Source organism: Ornithodoros turicata, chromosome 10, assembly GCF_037126465.1.
Source record: "Ornithodoros turicata isolate Travis chromosome 10, ASM3712646v1, whole genome shotgun sequence".
Taxonomy (NCBI): Eukaryota; Metazoa; Arthropoda; class Arachnida; order Ixodida; family Argasidae; genus Ornithodoros; species Ornithodoros turicata.
In genome coordinates this window covers 29336230-29354036 of record NC_088210.1, presented here as the reverse complement: position 1 = coordinate 29354036, position 17807 = coordinate 29336230, and the positions used below count along the sequence as shown (strand labels likewise).

The 17807-nt window shown below is 45.2% G+C and overlaps 2 protein-coding genes across 6 annotated transcripts in view; one reads left to right on the top strand and one right to left on the bottom strand.

The window, feature by feature from the left end:
* LOC135369806 (SPRY domain-containing SOCS box protein 1-like) overlaps positions 1–17807 on the bottom strand; it is a 92919-nt gene that overhangs the window by 31926 nt on the left and 43186 nt on the right. The gene's annotated exons all lie outside the window — the stretch shown is intronic.
* LOC135369804 (neprilysin-2-like) overlaps positions 7686–17807 on the top strand; it is a 45886-nt gene continuing 35764 nt past the window's right edge. For both annotated transcript variants that reach the window (XM_064603339.1, XM_064603337.1), the window contains exon 1: positions 7686–7773. In XM_064603339.1, coding sequence (XP_064459409.1) covers positions 7712–7773 — 62 coding nt within the window. In that variant the 5' untranslated portion in view covers positions 7686–7711. The remainder of the gene's footprint in view (positions 7774–17807) is intronic.

Genomic DNA, 17807 nt, shown 5'->3' with positions numbered 1-17807 from the left:
GACAGGACAGAACACGGCAACCTTTCCAAAAGTACCATGTACGAAGGTGGTTGAATGAATAACTTGAAAATTAAAAATATTGAATCTATTTCGTACTTAATATTGGCCTAAGTTGCTTTTGCGCCACAAAAATCCAATCATCATCATTATCATCATACTTAATATCCTTGCTGCACGTGCTAGTGCAGATCCTATACTCCGTATGTTGTGTTTTGCGACCTCCGCGTGGCACGAGCAAGCACACGGCAACTGATTAAAAATGGCTGACCCGCTTCAGTTTTGCACCAGGGAGAAGCAAGGGAAAGTAATTCGTTTCCTTATGAGCGAAGGCGTGAAACCCATTGACATCCACCGTCGCATGAAGGCACACCCTTAAAATTAAGTTCAGCTCGTAGCACGCTGATTAGCCAACCATCATCTCGAATGATATCGTTATCTGCCCTGATTTGTTGAAAACGGAGATCTGTTCACCTTTTTTTGTGACAATTATGAACAGCATAAGTGTCACAAGAAAGACGTACGCCTTCCGTTTTCAACAAATCAGGGCAGATAACGATATCATTGGTGATGATGATTGGCTAAAAGGGTGCTATGCGGTGAAGTTCATTTTTAGGAGTGCATGCCAATATTGCTGCGGTACACTCTAAAAACTTAACTTCACCGTATAGCACGCTCTGTGCCAACCATTGCTACGAATGATAGGATTATCGCTTCTGATTCGAAGGGAGAGGGGGGCGTACGCCTTCTGTCAATTTAGATTCATGATAATTGATACAAAAAGGCGTACGCCTCCCTCTCGCCTCGAGTCAGAAGCGATAACCCCATCATTCGTGGCAATGGCTGGCGCAGAGCTTGCTATGCGGTGAAGTTCATTTTTAAGAGCGTACATCAAACGAGAAGAGAGAAAAGAACGGAAAATAACAAACAAAAGCAGAGCAGTACGCTTCAACACCCGTCACCGATGTCCTAAATAAGCGCTCTGAAACGCCTAACCATTAAGAGGTGACGATGTGGGGCGAGAGGACAAGAGGGGCGTCAACAGCGAGGTGTGGCGCTCATAGTTGGGGGGGGGGGGGAAACGTTACACGACGTTAGAGCAACGCTTAGAGGACGCATAAGCTTGCGCGCTCGTTCAACGACGTAAGCGAATACGCAAGAAATAGCGATGAAGCCGTCCAAACGTAGTCTAATTACGAGCGACATGAGTTTCGTCTAGAAGGCTTCTTGAAACTGTTATCCTAACGAAGACACGCAAAATAACCCTTCTAGATAATTGAATTTCTGTCATGAATCTGGAATATTAATTAGTTTTCTTTCCTTTTTTAAAAATTTCGTGTTATCGCCGCGAAGCAACTGTGGCTATGAACGGCGTACAGATGTGGACAGATGGAGAGAGGACAACGGGAAGGAGTGGGTTACATGCGGGTTAGTATGCGTCCTGGGCCGACTTCAGGGGGAATATGGTTTTCAGTGATCGATATCACACTTCTGGTGCCAAACAACACTCTTAAAAATGAACTTCACGTCATTGCACGCTCCAAGCCAACCACCATCTCGAATGATATCGTTATCTGACCTGATTTGTTGAAAACGAGAGGTGTACGCCTTTTCTGTGACAATTATGAACAGCGTAAGTGTCACAAAAAACGCGTACGCCTCCCGTTTCCAGGACAAACGGGAAGCTCCAATCACATGTTTGCACCTTGTTTTTGAAGAGCAGTCCTCCACGCAAATATACACGAGTGGACGTCACACATGTTCTTGTACTGTACACAACAACTCCCTCAATGACGTTAACGACTACGAAAGAGAGAAAGAGAAAACAAAATCAATCAGAGACAACTTCAAAATACCTTGGTTACAAATCCCTATAGAGACAAAGAGAAAAAAAAAGTGTTCTCTTTAATTGCACAGGTCGCTACCGTCTAATCGCACACCTTCGCTTGTGCAACGCGCATTACGCAATAGCTTTCACATAGGGTGACGAAGTGGGCGTCCGTGAGCGATGTACAAATACGCCACACGGCTTATTTACCGTCTGGACGACAACTTTCGAATCTCGTGACGGGTCTTCGTACTTGCGTGGGGATTTGAAAGAGGCGCCTGGTGGTGCCGGGATCGGGAAAGCGAAAATGTTTTCACTCTCTCCGTAATTTAGGTGAGGCAAGCGCAGGTTGAGAAGGAGGATCGCTAGGTGAGGCAATGCACTTGTTTACCACGAAGAAGCTCGAGAAAGGCTTTTTCTCTTTTCGGAGGCTTTGCCGTTAGGGCTTTGCGTTGCAACGAACGGCACTGATAAACACGTCCTGATAGCCGTAATTCCTTGTTTTTGTAAAGTGAAGGAGACGGACGAGAAGCGAAAAAATAACGAAAATAATGAAGCACAGTCGAGCTACTACTAAGCATGAAATACGAAGAAATTACGTGGAACAAAACACAACAAATTTTGTTGTCATGACCTAAAAGTGTGCGTAACTCAACCGAATGGGATCGTACCAGGGTGTTTATTTTTATTCGTTACAGAATTTTTATGAAAAAACTAGTAGAGCAAATTAGATGCCGTTTTTGCAGTTGAGTTATATGGCCAGGCGAACACTCTCTCGAAGAAAGTATGTAACTACATGATCACTAATTATTAAATTTCGTTAATGAACTGTTCAATAAGGGGATTTCGCGCAAAAGCGAACAGAACGGGAGGTATTCGTCGTTGAAAGCCATTTCATGTTTAAATTTCCTCTGAATTTCGCTATGCAAATGAGCCGAAACAAGAACTGCACTTTTCGAGCGCAGAAAAAGCGATCGGCAATCCACGTGCGAGCGCCACGTGCTTTGGAGCGATGGAGCTGACTGATGTAAGTCTGTTGGCCAGATAGACCGCGCTTCGACCCAGATAAGGCGAAGGTCTCGTCATTTCTGCGCTCGAAAAGTGCGTATTTCTTGTTTCGGCTCATTTGCATAGCGAAATTCAGCGATGCATATTTCAACACATGTGCGCGTCTAAGGGTTTCTTTAAACAGGGACAGTCTTTCAAGCAGGAATATCTCCCGTTCTGTTACCTCGCTTTTGCGCGAAATCCCCTAATTAAGAGAGTTACTAATTAATAAATTTTATGTAGTTAGTGATCTTGTAGTTACATACTTTCTCCGAGATAATGTTCGCCTGGCCATATAACTCAACTGCAAAAAAAACGGCATCTATTTTGCCCAGCTAGTTTTTTTAATAAAAACTCTGTAACGAATACAAATAAACACCCTGTATATAATTCGTGGCTTTACGACGCGAAACAACTATGATCATGGAAGGCTCCACAGTGGCCGGCCTGCGAATTAATTTCGCCCACCTGAGGGCGCTGAAATCTCAACAAACGGCAGAAGACGGCGTACCTAAGCAACTTGTACCCTGCCACCAAGTTGCTGGCGTCCTCGGCCGGGATCGAACCGGCAACCTCGGAGTCAGTAGAAGGGGATTAGTACGCAGAGTGGTTGGTCACAAAATATATATATATTTTTTTTAAATTACGCGTTAGCGCCGCGAAGCAACTGTGGCTAAGAGCGGCGTACAGATGTGAACAGATGGGACTGGGGTTAGTATGCGTCCTGGGCCGACTTCATGGGGAACTGTGGCGACATTAGTCTGGAAAGTCTGCCGGAAAAGGTCCAGGGGAAAACCCCAGACAGCCGGTGTGGGGATTCGAACCGGCGTCACCTCCCAGTCTCTGCGTGGAAAGCGGTCACCCTAACCACTATGCCAAAGTCACGTAGGGTTACTGGCCGTACGTCCGATGGACGTCCCTCGGATATCTATGGGACGTACGAATCCGTTAGGACATTATTCGTACATCCAGAGGATATTCGGTGTTGTTGGGGTTTTAGGATACGTTTCAGAACCTTGAGGTTCAGATACTCTTGACTGAGAAAAGCAACACACCGAGGCTATATACGACAGTGCCCGAGACTTTTTCCCCCTCTTGACACTGTTGCTTCCAGCAGTCTCAGATATTATTGCTTGAGCAAACGATGTGAATTACGCGTATACAGCGCCTTATACTTATAGCTCTGAACAACACAGCTATCGTGAGATGTGTACGCACAAGTTGGTGGATTTTCTTGGCTGCGCTCAGGCCTTTGTCGTGGTCAGATCTTCGGATTGGATCGGATATAGGATTGAAAAATAACAATCGAGAGATATTGACTTCCTTGCCGTTCCCTGTATACGGAAACTTAGACCGATATTGGCATAAAACGACACAACGTATTTTTGCTCTGCTTTCCGGAACACCTTCTTTTGCGTCTTCAACTTCTTAGAACGTGGCATTCCGTATACTTGGTGTATTGCAGATTCGCTGTCGTCATTGCACGCACGAGGAGCTACTTTACGGTAACATTTTGTATCGGAGCAGAAATCAAATGCTCCCTTAACCTTGTAGCGCTACATAGGGTAATTCCGCGCGGGGTTTGGTTTTGCCCAAAGCGTTCATTCATGGAACTGAGGCGTAGAAAGGAAGTTCCGTACTATTGATAAAATAGCATGAACGCAGGCGAGCTGGTGGAGGAACTCCATTTTCGTTCTTCTCTGTCGTGAAAAAAAGGCAGGGAGGGAATGTGGCTGATTCGTAAACATGTGGGTGGTCATTGACATGTGTAGGAACATCACATAACAAAAAATACACAGTGAAAGGAATACATAGTGAATACTGGTTTTCTTTCTGGCAGTACAAGTGGTGATAATCATGCACCGTATACAAGTATCATACTTATTTAAGCCCAAGCAGCACAATATGTTGGCCAAATATTGGCAATGTCAGCCCAATATTGGTCCAAGATTGGACCAATAGAGTTCATGTAGTGACGTCATCCCTCCAGAGGGCACCACCTTCGAAAATGCGAAATCGCCGCCATGATATAGGTCCCTCAAAGTTTGGTTTTGGCTTTCATTCCCTGCAATGTGTTTTTACTGTTAACGTTGAAAACATGGAAATTACTTGAATTGTGGTACAAATAATATCCACGCAGCACAGTAATTCTGAAATACCAAATGTACTGTGAATGCGAAGTGGGTGAAGGGACGGACAGTCAGAAACTGAGGACTTACATTATGGCGGCAAATCTGCTAGCGACAGTGGCGCTGTCCTGCGGATGACGTCATGTGAATAACCCCCATATTGGGCTGGTATTGCCGATATTGGTCCAATAATGGGCCAACATGTTGTGCTGCATGAGAGGGGTAAAGGGCATATTGGGCTGTGTACAGTAGACTATCTCAAGCAGCACAATACATTGGTCCAATATTGGGTCAACATATTGTGCTGATTGGGTGTATGTAAGTACGTATCCTCCTCTTTTTATCCATTTGTACATCACTGCGATTACTTGAATCTACGGTTCGACATGCGATACAATTGGTGTTCCTGTACCAGATCAGACAGAGCTCTATACAACCACGGTTGTCGGAGGGCTGGGTTTGTGAATTCGAATTTGGCGAAGGCGGTTCCCACTTCCTGGTACTCCGACGTCCTCCCGTTCATTGGAAAAACCTTCTCCTATAGAGTCTGGGAGAAATGTGTATCTAGTACTGGGAAAGCGTTTTGCACTAGCGACCGTATGAGTAATCCCAGCCAGGTTGTTGAAATATGCAAACACTGTATTCCCCTTCATATCATAGGAAAATACGTCTGTATCTACACTGACATACGACGGGGAGGGGCGCTACAAAAACAACTAAAATAAACCTCGCTGTGCACTCGTGGGCTTTTGAAGACTACATTTACTACACCTGACTTGCAACGCCGAAAAACAAAGAACCCTGATGCAGCGTGACTTGATTCGTACTAATTTACTTGTCTCTCTAGTTGAGCGATCAGAAGTGAACCATTGAGGGCATTCCTTTATTTTATTTGCTCTTGGTGCATGGTTGCCGTTCTTCAAAATTCATCATATATAAACACAAAGCGGAGATAGAGGAAATAATTGTATACTCACTTCCGTTTGTTAGTTCTGAACCTTCTTAGACGGAAATTAAAATGAAAATGAAATGACGAGAAAAATCTTACGAAACATTAGTGAAGTTCCATTTTGTAGAAAAAAGGAAACACGGTTGAGTACGATTGACAAAAAACTGTTCAGTATTGCAAAGTGCAGGATAACACTCAGTGGCTCCTGCTCCATTGGATACTTTATTTTCTATAGGTCTTTCTCACTCTCCGCTTCTGTATATTATCCGGGTACCATTACTGCATGACTTACTTGGTTCAAGTTCATGAACTATTTGGTTCCAATAAATATTTTGAATAACGTCAATTTTTTCAATCCTCCACGCACAATTCGCGGGAGGTGCTTTTGCCTCATCTATACAAGGTTCTATACCCGTTCGCGAATTATTTAGCCCGGGGATTTAACTGAGACACCCAGTATATGAACGGTCTGAAGCTGAGAGCAGCATTAAGCAAGTTTCCATCACAGACACTTCAAATCTGCCGAATGGCTTTATATTCCTCCGAAGCCTTTGGGCCCTCAGATCCCATAAATGAAAAACAAGGGCTTCTGCTTAATCTGTAGGCGAGTCCCAAAAATGCAGGCACCGGAAACAGAAGAGCGTGTGTTCGTTTACAGCTGAGTATACTCTACCAAGCGCCAGGCACGAAAAGAAAGATATAACGAAGTGGCTACCACGCGAAGAAGGAGTCGCGGTACGACTTCCACCGTTCGTAGTCACGCGTTACAGGTGAACAGCTTTCGCGCGCTGAATAAATTACAAGAACATTTGCACTGTTCAAGCTGGAACACGAGCTAAATATTTCCGCGAGTCATGAAAGTGAAACACACCGAACGTGACCCCGAGCTCACCCTAAAGGTACCTTATCGCTTGAATTAAATATATCGATTTGTATTAGCTTGAATGTATCGACATCGTTCTTGCGGTTAATATTAGATTGAAAATTCCTGGCAAGGGCGCACCTATTACTCCTCTGGGGATCCACGCTGTTGCATCTTCAGCCAATACCGATGAGGATGATGAGGATGATAACCTCTTGGGAATGATCATCCACACTCTTAAAAATGAACTTCACCGCATCGCACGCTCCTAGCCAACGATCATGTTGAATGATATCGTTATCTGTACTGATTTGTTGAAAACAGGAGGCGTACGCCTTTTTTAAGACACGTATGCTGTTCATAATTGTCACAGAAAAGGCGTACGCCTCCCGTTTTCAACAAATCATAGCAGGTAACGATATCCTTAAAGATGATGGTTGGCTAGCAGCGTGCTATGCGGAGAAGTTCATTTCTAAGAGTGCAGGGGCTACACTACGCTGTAGCAGTAGCCACCTTTAATCTGAACTAGCTCAATTGTCTTTTTACCAAGTTACCAAGAGCCCTATCCGCACCTGAATAAGTAACGACACGTAGGAATTAACGTAGCATTCAAAAGAGAAGCTTCGGTAACCCCCAACACCACAAAATCTGAAGAATGCGCTGGTGCGTATGATCACGCCTTCATTGTTCCCTGACCTAAAGGCAATTTCCCCTCCTGCTGAGGAAGAAGCATCGAGCAAGGAGAGACCAAATGCTGGTCAAACAAAGTGTAGTTCACCGGGCCGCCGTTCAGCAGCACCGGCGACCAGGCGAGGGAAGAAGAGAGTCGTAAAGGAGTGCGAGGGCGAGAGTATAAGATCCGGGGCACGTGGATCGGCCGCAATGGAAAGTGGAGAGCGATGCCAGTGAGCGTGAGCCAACTGACGTTGACCAGCAACGCGAACGACCTGGAGAAGTTCCGGTGAGCAGCTGTCACTTGTCTCACCTGGTTGTTCGTGTGCAGTGCGTCAATCACACATTGGATTCGATAGCGCGTGGTGTCTGCGTTGGTGAGTTCGTTCCAAACTCTCTTTTTCTTCTTCTTCTTCTTCTTTTCGTGAGAAGAAAACGGAATGCGCTTTCCCTGCAGGGCCGGTTTGCAAGGAAAGGTTGGTTAGTTTGGAATGTAGGACATTTGCGGGGGCAATGATTGGCTGCACTCTCACACGCTGATATACGCGCGAGTCGTTGTGAAATGTGACGGATGGAACGCAGTTTTGTAGGTTCTTAGAGAGGTGCGTAGGGTGTGAAGGTGAGGGGAACACCAAGGTGAAGTGCGTAAGAATGAAGGGGTTAACGAATTCGTATGTCTCCACATTGCTTAAACACACTTACTATATCGATATGCATTCTTCTTAGTTTACAACGTGTTTATGTGGGGGGTTCAGCGGCAAGACAGGGTCTGGGTCTCGCGAAGCTACAGTGAGTATAGCCCTTCCGTCTTGAGGTTGTTTTATAAACCAAATAACTGACTGCCCTATTCGATTGGACCGTGACATTGCGGCTTGCAGAAAGAGAAGTCGAGCCCCCTGGAGGTAGAAAGTACAAACAACCGCCGAATTATTCTTTCTCTAACTTAACGCTGCAGACGCCAAGAAACAAGATGCGCTGATACCAAGAAACGTGGATGCTACCACGAAGCCAAAAGCATTCGGTATGATACAGCTGGACGTCCTATTTTTTCCTCTTCAAAGAAAGCACAAGCGTAGAACCTTCAGCGCGAAATCATCGCAGTTGTTGTAGACGTTTAGCTGAAGCCGCTAGTGTGCTTTTAAAGCGGCCTATTAACTATGCAGGCTTTATTACGGACGCTCGCTGCTGATGTATGATAAGGTACCAGCTTTGGGTAGAGTACAAGGCTTTGAGGAACGTTGTACGTATGTCTGAGCAGCATCCTTTATGGTTATTGGTGCGACATAAACATTGCGTAATCGGTACAACGGGGAGCTAATTTGGATGCACGTCTCTCGACAACGTCGCGCAAGACAGGAAAAAAAACAAAAAAAAAAAAAACGAAATGTTGCAAAATTCCAGAGGGTGGTGGCGGAACATGTTTATTGGAAGAAGAAAAAAAAGCGGGGAAAGGTTAGTCAGGCATAGGACGAGGATGATGGGATAAGGTTACGGGGAATGGTACAGCACAAAGCTGATTTCCGGAATCGGGAAACCACGTTTATGTTGCGTTCACCAAAAAACACGTACATCGATATAGTACACGTGAAGTTCCATAACATTCATTCGGGCATTGGTGGTGATGGTGTGAGCAGCAAAGGAAACAATAACACGAAACAACAACAACACCTACGTGAATGGCGATGAGATGAGGTGTACCATTGTGTTAAAATGGATGAGATGCGGTGTAACACGAAATAACACGTAAGGCTGCACTCCTTACACCAGATTTTATATTCATGAAAAGTCAACGTTCAGCCGTGCGTCCTGGAAATCAACCTTCACTGCAGCACGCTTCTCAAACATAGAAAGATACGTGACTGCTTAGCTCTTCCGGACACTTTTGCTCGCATGTTTGTATTCACACAGGACAAATGATGTTGCCCCGTATATGTTCCGTGAATTCGCCCTGGCCATATTAACAACATAGGACAGTTTGTTGAGCTATTTGGTACACCTATTACTTGTAGTGGAATTTCATGTGCGCTGAATCTAGCCATATTAACGTGAAAAAGCGACAAGAAATACCCTTCTGCTGGGGACAACAAACCGCACTGGGGTATTTTTACCGCTTTTATCATGGACTGACAGTCCGGTTTTTATCCCTGTTTAACCATATATTACAGTTGCGTCTCCGCGCGGCAGAAGATGGTGGTTGCTATACTGGGTCTCTGATGTCATCATTCAATCAATCGATCAAAGTCGTTATTTCGTCAGACTGAGAGAGAGAGAGAGAGAGAGCAGACGTCAGAGCTGTATTGCAGGTTGCACAAACACTGCAAACCCTATAAGTATCTGTGTCTGCAGCTCCGCTCTTGCGTCGTATTTTCGCAACACTTTTAGACACTTTGTAATTGCAGAGGCTTTTCAGCAAATGTCCCTTGTGCTGTTGTTGCGCAACCACGCGTGAAGTTAGTGCTTAGCTATATCCTACTGTAAGCACTCCTCAAATAATGGTGTCTCCCTCCAAATGCACATTATTCCTGTACTCTAAGAACAAAAGGAGTAAATTGGGTTGGCGGGAATAGCAGCTTCTAGTTCTGTTTACTCCTCAATTTACAATTACTCCCCGTTTTTAGTCCTCTGACCGCGAAATTTGCTCCCCTGTACCGCAAGTAGTCCCCGAAACTTCGCCTAAACTTCCGTGCATTTAGTGAAAAAAAAAAAGAAAAAAAAAACAGACTAGTAGCTTACCGAAATGCAAAGCTGGGGTAGTTGGCATAACATAGCTATATAGTGAAAGCTGCCAAGGGGCGACAGCGGACGAAGGAATGGGAAAAACGTACTTAGTATGATGACGTCATCAATACTGGACCTGTTAAAACAGGAAGGCAACCCGTGGGAGGAACCAAAACACTCAAACGGCGATATCAGCGGTCTGTGTACCTTCACCTATAGTAGCTGTGGCAACCGCGTCTAGTCGCCCGAATGACCAAAATTACACTTTTCTCCCCCTTTTCTAGAGTGTACGCACTTGTCCAAAAACATACTGGCACAACCCAAAAACTCAAATTCATGCCAAGACAAAGAACATTACTGTGACTGATGTTTGGTGCTCCCGAGCGTGTCACATTTTGAAGCTTGACGTTTATAGTGTGTACGTTTCAAAAGCCAACTCCTCAAAGTGTGAATAATGTGCAATTAATATTACAGTCCTCGAGTCACTCGACCTTGTGCATAAAAAAAAAGGGGGGGGGGGTCAAATACCTACTCAGCAGCACCCATCATTACGGGACGACACCTGTGGCGTAAAGAGGAGACCCCAACGTTGCTAACTCAAGTTGCTAATGACCCCAAAACGCCGCCCTGTATATAGCGTTTACCTGCGCCGCGACTGCACGGCCCATCCTGCGCGTAAAAGGCGTTACACCCACACGGCCTTCAACCCGATCGAGAAGGCCGTTCGAGACATTATCGTGATCTTCATTTTGGTTCGGCGCGCCCTCTTTTTTTTTGCACGTCCTAAGGATGTATACTTTGCGCATCCTGCGCCTCGTGAGCCACCTGGATTTGGCCGAAAACATTAGATACAGTCAAGCAACCATTTGCACAGTCATAATCATTAGCACCCCCTCCTGTAACCGTTATTCTCTTCTTCACCCCCTCCTCGTCACGATAGTAGTTTATTTTTCTTTTTTTTAAACTGCCGTGGGTTGTGTGCTCCGTTACCGTTTCTTTTGTCTTCGATAGCGAGGGAGGTGCCTGCGACCTCGAAACCTCGAACGGGATTACGTTTAGTGAGAAAGTTCCTATACGCTTTACGTGACCGAAACGCAAACTAGCCGTGCGAGGAACGACGTAGCGTGAAAATCCGGGCATGGCGCTTACTTTCACTGATACACTGCAGAGTTTTATCGGATGGCGAGCAGCCTGTCCGAGAAGGATACGATAAAGGATGCTCTATCGAACCCAAGTTTGGCTGTGCGATGTCAGTTATCTAAGAAAAGTAGTGCAAATGGCTTATCGTGCTTCACACCCTAAGAAAATAAAAGAGAGTACTTTTAGTCCATTTGGAGATTATAGCTGCACCTCCACAGCCAATACGCTCTTTCGGGACTAAATGCACGGAGGTTGATGCGAACTTCAGGGACTATTTGCAGCAAATTTCTGGATGGAGGGATTATAGAATGGGGAGTAATTGCAATCTTGGGGACTATAGAAGCTTTAATTGCGGCACAATTTACTCCTTTTTTTCTTCTTGCTAGTAGATAACCGCTATCGTCAACTGCCTCCGATCTAGCACTCTAAGCAAAATAGGAATAGTTTTAGTCCTTTTTCGGGACCAGATTCATTGGCACAACCGTGAGTCCCTTTTGGAATTAAACGGAAGTATACGGAAGTTTATGGGCAGTGGAGGGACTTTGCACTGCTAGAGAGTAAATTTCAAAGTCGGGGGACTAAAACGGGGAGTAAATGCAAAGGGGACGAAAAGCTTTACTCCTTTTTCTCATAGCGCGTTCATGTAGCATCTCTTCACTCTTGTCAAGAACGAAGACTATATAGGTCGTGCTTACACAGTCTCCTACATTCGGCATCTGCCGAAATTAAGAGGAACTTCGTGACTTATAGTGGCAAGACCCCCAGCGATTTCAACGTTTTGCTGGCTTAATAACCGCAGAAGAGGCCCAAAACTCACTCTCAGTAATGCTATTTGTCACTTTTCCGGGCCACTAGTTGACGTTTTCGTTGCTTACCGTTTCTTTATTCTTTTTTTCAAAAATGTTGTGTCCGGACAGAAACACGCGAGGTTTATACTGGCACAGGGTTATCAGAGGTGGCTAAAGCTTCCCATCGACACTTTTGTCTTGTCCAAGATACATTCGTCTTCCAGTAAGTATCATCACGACATCGTTCACTGAAAAGTATTTCCATGTTCATTCTTACGGCACCGGAAAGTATAATAATAATGACCTGATAGGGATAATTCCCGATACACATTTATTTTGTTTGTTCGCAATACTGCAATCCTATTCAGAGTCCTCGTAGAATCAACGCAAGAATTCATGTATAGAGGAAGGTTGGTATACAGAAAAATATTTCGGGATGGGTTCTACATGGGGACTTTACATGGGGGAGGAGGATTTCACCCTCGTTTCCCTCTCCCAAATGCACTGCCAAGGTTACGATTTAGGGGGTTTGAACCCCTAACCCCCCCTCAATTGCGAAGCCAATGCTACACTTAGGAATGAACTTCACCGCATTGCACGCTCCTAGCCAACCATCACTTCGAATGATATCGCTATCGGCCCTGATTTGTTGAAAACAGGAGGCGTACGCCTTTTCTGTGACAATTATGAACAGCATAAGTCTAACAAAAAAGGCGTGCGCCTCCCGTTTTCATCAAATCAGGGCAGATAACGATATCATTCGAGATTATGGTTGGCTAGGAGCGTGCTATGCGGTGAAGTTCATTTTTAAGGTTGTATGAAGCAAAGTCAACATTCACAATCGTGAACTGCGCGTATACCGTATATAACGAAAGGACCACACCAGCGAGCATTCCACCGCGAGCGAGAAAGTGCACAAAATTAACACTGTACAGTGAACCCTCATTATGACCATGGTCGTTCCCGAAAATGTTGGTCATAATGCGGAATTGTCATATTAACGGGGGAGATTTGCAGAGGTTTCACAGCATTGTTCCCCAAGAGTATGGTCGTAAAGCGCGTATGTCAGATTATCGGGGGTCATATTAACGAGGGTTCACTGTATTCCTGGTGTTTTTCCCCGCGCAGCAAACGAAATCCTTCTCACGAAGCAGTTCCCCCTGCGCGTGACATCCTGATTCTCGTAGCTTCACCTTACATCATCGTAACATCGTAACCCTACGTGTAACATCACGGTATCATTATTTTTATCCCCATTCTCAACAAAGCTGGCCTGTAATTAGATATCGGTGATGTGACGCTGGCCTTGATGCAGGATTTTAACGTTGCAACGAGCAGCTACGCTGAAATAAACGCGAAAAACATTCTAATCGTCGTCAAACTCAGCACGCATAAACAGAATGAGTTCTATACTGGCGCACGTAATATAAACAGGCGTCACGAAGCGGACAAAAGGTTTTGACGTGTCGTTTCAGTAGCAGACACTGACAAGGCACAACACACATAATCTATGACGGCTGCTCGTGGGAAACTAGAACACTCGTGAATTAGTTTAATCACTTCATAGACATTTTTCACTTGTTCGTTCTTTATGCTGTGTCAGGGAGTAACCATGCAGAAGAGAACACTAGATATTTCCCGTTTTCGCCAGCTCTTCGCGAATATTGACCGGATTTTGATGAATCGCAACGGCGTTTTACTTTATTGTTCACTCTTAGAAGAAAAAAAAAATGGTGCAGCAGTTACACCTTTTAGGAGGTAATAGCTGTCGCATATGTTGTGCCTAAAAGGTTGCAAAGTTCTACCTGCTACCTACACTCTTAGAAATGAACTTCACCGCATAGCACGCTCCTAGCCAACCGTAATCTCGAATGATAGCATTATCTTCCCTGATTTGCTGAAAACGGGAGGCGTACGCCTTTGTTGTGACAATTATGAACAGCATAAGTGTCACAAAATAGGCTCCGTCCCACGTTTTCAACAAATCAGGGACGAGAACGTTGTCATTCGGAATGTTGGTTGGCTAGGAGCGTGCTATGTGGTGAAACTCATTTTCAAGAGTGTAGAAGGTGTACCTAGAAGGTGTAGAAGGTGTACGCCTTTTTGTAGGAATTTGGATATCTGATAATTTCTTTTACCACCCTTTTACATCCCTTAGCAGACCCTATATACGCTGACCTATAGGTGGTAACTATAGAAGTTACCACCTTTTTACGCCCTTTTTTCTTGGAGTGTCGTTAATTGAGGTACACAAAAAAGTTTACGACGATAGCCTTGTTTACCAGGCACCCTATTAAGGCATATCCTACGAGTCTCGCACCCTTATTACTTAATGGAAGGACCACCGATGACGCGTCGTGCGAACTCTTCTTTCATGCAGTTCCGACGTTTACCCACGCTATTATGATCCATCGGGTGACAAGGATACAGGTGAACGAATGGAGAGGGACGGACAATGAATATGTCGGCTGATATGTCATACTCCCGCTGGTTCGCACAGCGCACAGACAGGCACTGGGAACACATCGAATGACTCACTCATTTGGTACCGGATCCTACATGGTCCGCTGCACATGGTGAGAATTCGTGAACCACACGAAACAAGTGGAAAGGGGGAACAGCGCGAGTTCCGTTGATTTTGGTGTTTGCATCGATTACTTTGTCTGATTATGAACCTACACTCTTAAAAATGAACTTCACCGCATAGCACGCTCCTAGCCAACCATCATTCCGAATGACAACGTTATCGTCCCCGATTTGTTGAAAACGTGGGGCGGCCGGAGCCTATTTTGTGACACTTATGCTATTCATAATTGTCACAAAAAAGGCGTACGCCTCCCGTTTTCAGCAAATCAGGGAAGATAACGATATCATTCGAGATTATGGTTGGCTAGGAGCGTGCTATGCGGTGAAGTTCATTTCTAAGAGTGTATGCAAACAATATACCCTGATTGAGGAAAGGCGTGTTTAGCTGTGGGTTTGCCTCTGGGGCTTCTGCTCCAGAACTACACTCTTAAAAATGAACTTCACCACATATCACGCTCCAAGCCAACCATAATCCCGAATGACAACGTTCTCGCCCTAGATTTGTTGAAAACGGGAAGCGGAGCCTATTTTGTGCCCATTATGCACGGCAGAGAATAGGCTCCGCCTCCCGTTTTCAACAAATCAGGGGCGAGAACGTTGTCATTCGGGATGACGGTTGGCTAGGAGTGTGCTATGTGGTGAAGTTCATTTCTAAGAGTGTAGCGCTGTTATGCAGGACTGGAACCTCCGTATCTTTCTAATACCCTGCGAAACTTAGTTGCCGATCTGATGGTACTTGAATCAGGTGGACATCGGATACGAGGTATAGTCAATCATAGCAAACAACTCGTAATCTATTTGGCTCATTTTACACTCCTCACAATTTCATTACATCGAGTTCTGAAAGCACACCCCTAAAAGTGAACTTCAACGCATAGCACGCTCCTAGCCAACCATCATCTCGAATGATATCGTTATCTGGCCTGGTTTGTTGGAAACGGGAGGCGTACGCCTTTTTTGTGACAATTATGGACAGCATAAGTGCCACATGATAGGCGTACGCCTCCCGTTTTCAACAAATCAGGGCAGATAACGATATCATTCGAGATGATGGTTGGCTAGGAACGTGCTATGCGGTGAAGTTCATTTTTAAGAGTGTACATTACTAACGACAAGGTGCGTGAGCAAAATAGGTCCACACAAACAAACAAACAAACAAAATCCCCGGAAACGATCTTACTTCCCATTACATAAATAAGAAAAGGTCATTAAAAAACAACAACAACAACACTCGATCGACACAGTTACCCCTCATATACACCTCAACCGAAACAGCAAGCCTTCACACTTGTGGCTTCGTTGCTTCCCATCTAAACTTTAACCTTGTGTTACAAAGAGCACAGCTGCAACTGTAGCGGCCCACACAAAAGAGTCCTTTATCGGCTCTGGAAAGCAGCCCCCCCTGTGTCTGATTGAACGTCCACACTTCTTCGATACATCCCACATAAACACGTACACGCTGCATCACACTTTTAGCCCTCGGAGATGCTGGCTTATATAGCGAAGCAGCACTCAGAGATCCCGGTATAACGAATCACGCAACAGCTTGCACCAACCGCGGACAGTTCTTTGTGATGCGGCAGGCCGTGTAAAAGCGCCGCTTCCGTCAAAGGGATCTCTTGTCAAAGGATTCCATATCGTACACACGATACGAGACAAACAGAGACGGTGTGCCAACATGAAAGAACGTTCTATTCGATTCGATCCTGATATATATCCCGAAAATGGAAATATAAATATGGGTATCCTTCACGAAAGTGTGCTTCTATATACTTGAGAGGGATGCATAAGGCATGACCTGGATTTCCTCGTGTGTTCGAACAAAACGCGTGCGTGGGTTTCGTTTGTATATATATATATATATATATATATATATATATATACCAAGGTTTAGAGCCGATCCTCGAATATCGCTTTCTTTCGCTCTCTTTCCCTGTTTATTTTCTCCGTTTCTGAGAGCATCGGGATGTGTGGGGATTGGGGTCGTAAAATCGGGAGCTTCGCGCGGAGGGTTCCGGAGCGCACATGAAGTGTGTGCAACGTGAAAATTGAAACAATGCTGCTGCTGCCCATCAATGGTTCGTGAATCCCGTACTATATAGACAACAGACGAGAATAGGATCGCTATTAAAAAAACAGACACTAAGAGCATAGTGCTCATAGTAATAGCAATGACGTACGTGCGGTTGAATGACGGTGAGCATTTCAAGAAGAGAGAGAGGGGGAGGGGGAGAACATGCTTTCGCGCATTAGAGATTCTTCTTTTTGCGTTAGCGCCGCGAAGCAACCGTGGCTATAAGCGGCGTACAGACGTGGACAGATGGAGAGGGGACAGCAGGAAGGAGTGGGAGATACAGTGGAGTTTGTATGCGTCCTGGGCCGACTTCAGGGGGAATTGTGCCGACTTTCGTCTAGAAAATCTTCGGAAAACCCAGGGAAAACCTGAGACAGCACAGTCGGTGGTAGGATTCAAACCCACCACCTCACAGTCTTCAGCACGGCCTTGGCTACCATCCACACAGTAGTGAAAGATGCAAATTCGATTCATGGTGTAATGATGGTGGTGGTGAAATGGTGATGGTGGCCGGTGATAATGGAAGTGCTCGCCGTATAGTCTGCCACGCTCGGGTGGGCAACGTCACCGGGGGGGAGGAGGGATTGTGCGTCCTGGGCCGACTTCACAAACTGTGCCGACATCTGTCTAAAAGCGTCTGAGCAAAACCCAGAAAAAACGCCCAGACTACACAGTGTAATGATAAACCAAACGAAGCATGCCATCGTCCAATCGACATTCAGGCGTATGCTCTTAAAAATGAACTTCACCGCATAGCACGCTCCTAGCCAACCATCATCTCGAATGATAACGTTATCTGGCCTGATTTGCTGAAAACGGGAGGCGTACGCCTTTTTTGTGACACATAATTGTCATAAAAAAGGCGTACGCCTCCCGTTTTCAGCAAATCAGGCCAGATAACGATATCATTCGAGATTATGGTTGGCTAGGAGCGTGCTATGCGCTGAAGTTCATATTTAAGAGTGTACAGGCGTGCTGTCCAAGAAAAAAATATTCGCGAGGCAGCTCGCAATGTGC